This window comes from Phoca vitulina, unplaced genomic scaffold, assembly GCF_004348235.1.
Source record: "Phoca vitulina isolate PV1807 unplaced genomic scaffold, GSC_HSeal_1.0 scaffold35, whole genome shotgun sequence".
Classification (NCBI taxonomy): Eukaryota; Metazoa; Chordata; class Mammalia; order Carnivora; family Phocidae; genus Phoca; species Phoca vitulina.
Genome location: NW_022589738.1, coordinates 12,063,200 through 12,069,174, shown reverse-complemented (window position 1 = coordinate 12,069,174; position 5,975 = coordinate 12,063,200). Strand labels below are relative to the sequence as shown.

The 5,975-nt window shown below is 56.2% G+C and overlaps 1 protein-coding gene across 2 annotated transcripts; it reads right to left on the bottom strand.

The window, feature by feature from the left end:
• Positions 1–222: 222 nt before the first annotated feature.
• On the bottom strand, positions 223–1,739 carry MID1IP1 (MID1 interacting protein 1). Of its 2 annotated transcripts, none has more exons than XM_032426536.1 (2): positions 1,445–1,739; positions 223–1,166 (listed from the first exon to the last, which is right to left on the bottom strand). In XM_032426536.1, the coding sequence occupies exon 2, from the start codon at positions 896–898 to the stop codon at positions 347–349; it is 552 nt and encodes a 183-aa protein (XP_032282427.1). In that variant the 5' UTR covers positions 899–1,166; positions 1,445–1,739; the 3' UTR covers positions 223–346. The 2 variants fall into 2 exon arrangements, with proteins under 2 accessions (XP_032282427.1, XP_032282428.1); XM_032426537.1 differs by having other exon boundaries at positions 223–1,162.
• Between the last annotated feature and the right edge of the window lie 4,236 nt (positions 1,740–5,975).

Genomic DNA, 5,975 nt, shown 5'->3' with positions numbered 1-5,975 from the left:
AAAGAAACTCCAAGAAAGGCACAGGCTGAATGCAGGGCGTCAGCCCAGTCCCATTCCCACCCTCGTAGAACACAGCCCCCACCCCCACTGCGGGAGAGGGGGAGGGGGCCCCAACCCTGACTCCCGCCACCACTTTCCTCTGCTCTTCGCAAAGAGGCCCCTTCCTCCAGGCAGCCCCGCCGCGCCCCCCGCACGTACGCCCCCCCCCCCCCCCCCCCGCCGCCCGCCAACTTTGCAGTCCGCCCATCGCCCATCGCGCCCTACAGCCAGAAAGAAAATAGCTTTGAGGGAAAGAGGGTGAGAGATGGGGCCAGGAAGGGTGCTGGGCAGCCGCGGGCGTCCCGCCTCAGTGGCCCCAATTGCTGAAGCCGATCTCCTGCTTGTATCTGTTGGTGAGGATGTTGGCTTTACGCGTGAGTTTGGAGAGCACAGTGTGCAGCCCGCGCAGGTGGTAGTGGAACTGCTGTTCCAGGTCCTCCTCGCCGGCTTCCGCGCCCTCTAGGTGGCTCAGGTCCACCAGGATGTCCTTGGACTTCCAGGCGTTGCCCTCCTCGCTCCCCGCCGGCGGCGGCGGCTGGTGCAGGACCCCCCACTCGATGTCGTTGCGGATGGACTTGAGCAGCACGTAGTGGCTGTACATGTCCCGGGAAGGCGCGAAAAAGCTGCCGTTGGCGCTGCCCGGGCCGGGGGCCGGGGCCGTGCGCTCCTCCAGGCAGCCGCCACTGCCGCCCACCTCCACGCCGACGTCGTTGTCCAGCCCGGGCTCGGCCAGGGGCACGTCGCGCAGCAGGCTGGGCACCATCACCGTCTGGTCCATGTTGTTCACCGCCCCGATGAAGCGGTTCATGGCATTAAAGAGCGAGTGCTTCTGGTTGTAGGTGTCGCAGATCTGCATCATGGTGGCCGCGCGGGCGCCGGGGCACCGGGACGCAGGGGCACGGGGTGGTCGGCTGGGGCGACGGGCTGCCCGCCCTCACGCGCTCTCCGAGGCCCGCGCCGGGGGCCTGGCTAGAGCCGGAGCGCCGGGATTCCCGGCTCCTGCTCCGCCCTCTCCAACTCTCGTCTCGCTCGCGGCGGGGCCCTGCGGGACGCGCGGCTGCTCGGAGCTTGGGCGCCCGGAAGCTCGCGATGGCGGCGCGTGGTCCGCGGGTCGAGCCCGGGCCTGGCTGGGGGGACGGGAATGAAAACGATTACTCACCCGGCGAGGGTGCCCGGCGGCCCCGCCCGCGCACAGCGCCCTCGCCGGTGCCGGCTCCCCCGGGACGGCGACCCGCGGGCTCCCGCAACCCGGCGCTCCCCGCCCCCCACAGCCCCGCGGTCCCACCTCCTCGCCCGCCGAGGCCGCGGAGAGCAGGAAGGGGTGCTCCCCGCCCCCGTCTCCCTCGGAAAAGCCTGAGTCCCAGCACCCACGTTGACCGGGCAGAGATGGGGCGGGGGCACCCACCTCCTGCTGCGCCTCGAGATCCCCTGCTGCTGGGTAGCTCAGCGTTCCCGCTGCCGGCGGCTGCTGCCTGCGGGCGCTGCTGCGGTCAGTGGCCGGACTGTGACTGCGGGCTGCTGGGGTGGCGTCGGCCCCCTACCCATCCCAGGTGCTCAATTTATAGAGCCCTGGAAAGGTGTCGCCGGCGCTCAAGGGCCACCCCCGGTGTCTCCTCCTCCCGCCTCCCCGGCAGCGCCAAGATAAAAGGCCCAGGCCGGGATGACCGCGAGTAACACTCTCCTGGCCCCTTCTACAGCGAGGGCGGGGCGCGCCGGGCCAGCTCCGCCTCTCGCCTGATACCCGGGCGGAGGGAGGGCGCCGTGGCCGGGCCGGCCCGGGCCCGGCAGGGCAGGGCAGGGCAGAGGAGGGATGGAGCAGCCGCACCCCGCCAGCCCCGAGAGCAGAGCAGGCCAGTTGGGGGAGGGCCGGACACTGAGCGGGTAAAGATGCCGGCGTCCGGACCGGCCAGAGGGCGGGCTGGCCTGCTGGTTTGGGTGGGCCAGGCACACGCTCCCGGAGTGGGATGATCGAAATGCACCCTGGTTGCAAACGGAACCCCCAACCCTGAATCGATAGTGGCCGCGGCCCAGAAACTACGAACTCGTTTATTATTAGCCGTCGGGGAAAAGGGACCAGCAGCAGCCGCAACTCCATGTCGGGGCTCTTACGTAAGAAGGGTGGCTGGGCATGCCTGGTGCACGTGGACGCGTGGTGTTCCCGCCGTGGCCCTGAGCTTGGCCAGCTGCTGGGGGAGGGGAGCCTTGGAGCCTTTTGCCTCCCTCCAGGCCGGGTCTTTCTCAATCTTTTCTGTAACAGCTGCTGCCAGGGATGAAGAGCAACCCACCGTCTGATCTGCGCATTTTCCCAAGAGATCAGATGTGCCAATGGGGAGAAGTAGCCAAATTCCTGACTTTTGTCCAAGTCCCGCTACTCAGAGATGCTGGCGAGCCCTGGCCATGTGGCCTTTCGGCTGCCAAAGGGCCAGGAGAGGGTGACTGTACTCAGGCCCGGTGTTGGGTGTCTTTCATCATTTAACAGAAAAGCTGGGAGGCATGCAGTAATTTTTTTTTTTTTTTTTTTTGGTGGTGGGGGGGGTGGAGTTTGAAATGTTCCTTTCCAAAGATAGTTCTTAAAACACAGGGTCATTGAATAGGGCCAAAGCCATGTACTGAATCTTTGAATTTAATTTTTAAGAGCATGGCACCTTAAATTTCACTTTGGGACTGCAGACCACAGCCTGCTTTCGTTTATTTTTGTTTCACCATCTCACTTCCCTTGTCATGTCCCTTCACTGGCCCATCTTCTCCAACAGTCCTACAGATAACTCAACAAGACTCAAGTTTCTAATTTTAAATTGCTTTTCCCTAAAACCTTTCAGGGGTGCTTTTACTAAAGTGTCTTCTCATAGCATAAAAAAGTGCCAAAAGAAGAGAGAGGCACCTAATAAAGGAGTTTATTTCTTTCCCTCTTTCTTTCACTTCAACGGTGTATATTTAAATTTTTTCCACAGCAAACAATCAGACTTGGTGCAATGAAGACTGACCTGTGGACCTCTGGAGACAGAGCCTAGCCTGGGGACCTCCAGTTCCAGGCCTTATTAGCTCTGCAAGATCATAGCCCCTGTTTTCCTATTGATAAAACTGGGATAATGCTATCTGCTCACCTATCAGTCTTTGGGGGATCAATGGAAAGAAAAATGTTGGGCAAAAAAATCATTATATGAATTTGAAGCATGAAGATGATCTCATCCTCCCATTTGCACCCATGGAGACTTAGAAACTTTCCCACAGTTTCCTTATCAATAAAATGGAGCTTCTCCCAGGGGCTATACCCAATTTTGGTTAAGGTTAAATAAGATAGTGGATGTAAAAATTATGTAAATTAGAAGCTACTTTCCAAAGATTAATTGTACTTACTGAAGGACCTCATCATAGCCAAGAGGTGTTTATGTGAAGAGTCAGAAACTTTAAAAACGCGTAAATGGGCTATGATGAGCCACAGACCCTTTCCCCTAGTGCTTAGGCAGCAGGAGTACAAAAGCGGTCCAGATCGATTTTAAATCTTTACAACCAATGAGACACAAAGAGCATTGCAAGAGGACAACTCGAGAAAAACACACATCCAGTTTCCAGTAGGTGATCCTCTCGTTAATTAAAACGTATTTGTCCCCCATTACAGATCCTCTTGATATTTTAAGTACGTATGCCTCTGGATGAAAACTTGGTATTCAGATTGAGTTAATTAAAAGCTGGAATCCCGCCTCTTTTTGTCTTCGTCCCAGTTCCGACAAGGTGTGATAATAACTCGCAGAAAACGGAACCCCAAGTGATCTAGCAAAGGGATCCCGGCAAAAAGGCCCAGGTTGGAAGAAAGCTCCTAAAGCCTTCTTTTTGGCCTCCACCCATTCCCCCCCCCAATCCGATTCCTTCCTTCCTCTGGTCTCGAGGTCCCTCTCCATTCTCCAGTCCTTGATTCCGACCCCTGTTCTTTCACATTTCTTAAATACTATAAGAGAGAGATGGCTCGTGCACCTGCCTGCAAAACTTCCCAACCCGGGCCTCCTCAGCTCCCGGGTGCCAGCGCAACAACTCACGCCCACCGAGTAACTCCGGAACGAAAAAGTCCCCGGGGCCAGGGCTCCGGGCCCTTCGAATCACCCCACCACCGCCCCTCCAGTTTCAGCCAATCAGATGCCGTCTGAGAATGTTATGCAAATAAGCCTTCGCGCCCCAGCCAGTAAGAAGCCACAGCCCCCTCCCCCCAGAGTCCTCTTTCACCCCAGCCGCGCCGAACTGGCGGCAGCGTCCCTGGCAACTGGCGCGCAGTCAATTTTCCCTCACACGCGGCTGGGGAAAAAAAAATGGTTCCCTGGGGTCACTTGGGAAGGGAGCGGGGCGGGCCCTGGCCTGGCCCGAGGCGGCCAGCCTCTCTGGTTGCCCCAGGCACTCTCCCAAGTCGAGACCTGGAACTGGCTGGAGATGCTGAGCCACCTGCCCAGGCTTCATTTTGCCTCCGGAAAACAAAGTAAGTCGTCCGGGAGCAAACAACTTTTGAGTACTTAGTGTAGGCCAACAAGCTCAAGGCTAGCGGCCCCTGGGCCTCTGCTTCCTCCCCAAGACGCTGAAGTCTCTGTAAAAGCCTTGTCTGGGGTCTGGCGCCCACCCTGGTCCTCAGCTCCGACTCTGGAGCTCTGAAGTTCCGGTTCTTAATTCGCACTTTACCTCCTAACCTCAGCAACCAGGAAATAATGCGTTGCTGGCCCGTTTCCCACAAAGTGTCCACAAATTACCCCTTCCACTGTGTCCTTTGAAGAGTTGGGAATGGTGGCATTTTAAATGGCCAGAAATTCGTAACCAAAAGAGAGAGCAAGAGTCAACTAGTCAAAAAGAAGGCAGATTGGAGAAATAAGAGGTTCAGCCTAGAGCCCGAGAGCAGGTGGTGTAATTGATTATAAGGCTAGAAACCAGCCCAAGCCAAGGTAGTGGAGATTCTGGATTACTCGGAGGCAGAACTTAGAAGGAACCACTTCATGCAAAGTGTCCAAGAAACAGGACAGTCATACTCTTGTTCAAGGGCATGTCCTCCCACCGTCCACTTACACTGAAATCACTCCCAACATCCCCACCAAGTGGTCACCCTGACCCACATGCTTGTCATTTCCATCCCCCTGTACTAGTTGTCCCTCGTTGGAGCCCTCCTGGAGGCCATGCAGCACACCATCCCATATCTGAAGGGAGACGCTGTCTCCCTTGAATCCTCTTCTTCCAGCCATCTACCCCCGCTGCTACCGTGGCTCTTCAGGTTCACTTCTGAGGTGCTCATCCATCCTGGTCAGTCTCTGCAAGTAGCTCTGGTGTGCTTGTAAGCGTGGCACCTGGAATTCATCCCAAGCACCATCTCTCCTAGGACTAAACAGAGTGGAGGGGCCACCTATTTTATTGTCAATGGTAACTTTCTAGGTCGTCTCTATTGCACACAAGTGCTTGGAACTTAGACATGCTAATGCATTTGAACTTTACAACAACCCCGAGAAGAAAGTAAGGATCAGAGAGTTTAAGTGACCAAAGTAACAGGACTGGGATTTGACCTAGTTCTCTGCTGCCAGAACTGATGTTCCTTCTACACTATCCAACAAATACCTATTTCCTTACAATGCCGCTTAATATTTAATGGACTTCTTTTTTTTTTTAAGGTTTTATTTATTTATTCATAAGAGACAGAGAGAGAGAGAGAGAGGCAGAGGGAGAAGCAGGCTTCCCGCGGAGCAGGGAGCCCGATGCGGGGCTCGATCCCAGGACCCTGGGATCATGACCTTAGCCGAAGGCAGACGCTTAACCATCTGAGCCACTCAGGCGCCCTAATGGACTTCTTTTAACAGCTACCTCCATATGTTGCTGGTTAACAAAATTTTGTGTATCCCATTCTTGAGCAGGGCAGATCTTTTTGGACCAAAGCACAGAATTTTATATGTATCTTACTTAAACTTTATCTCATT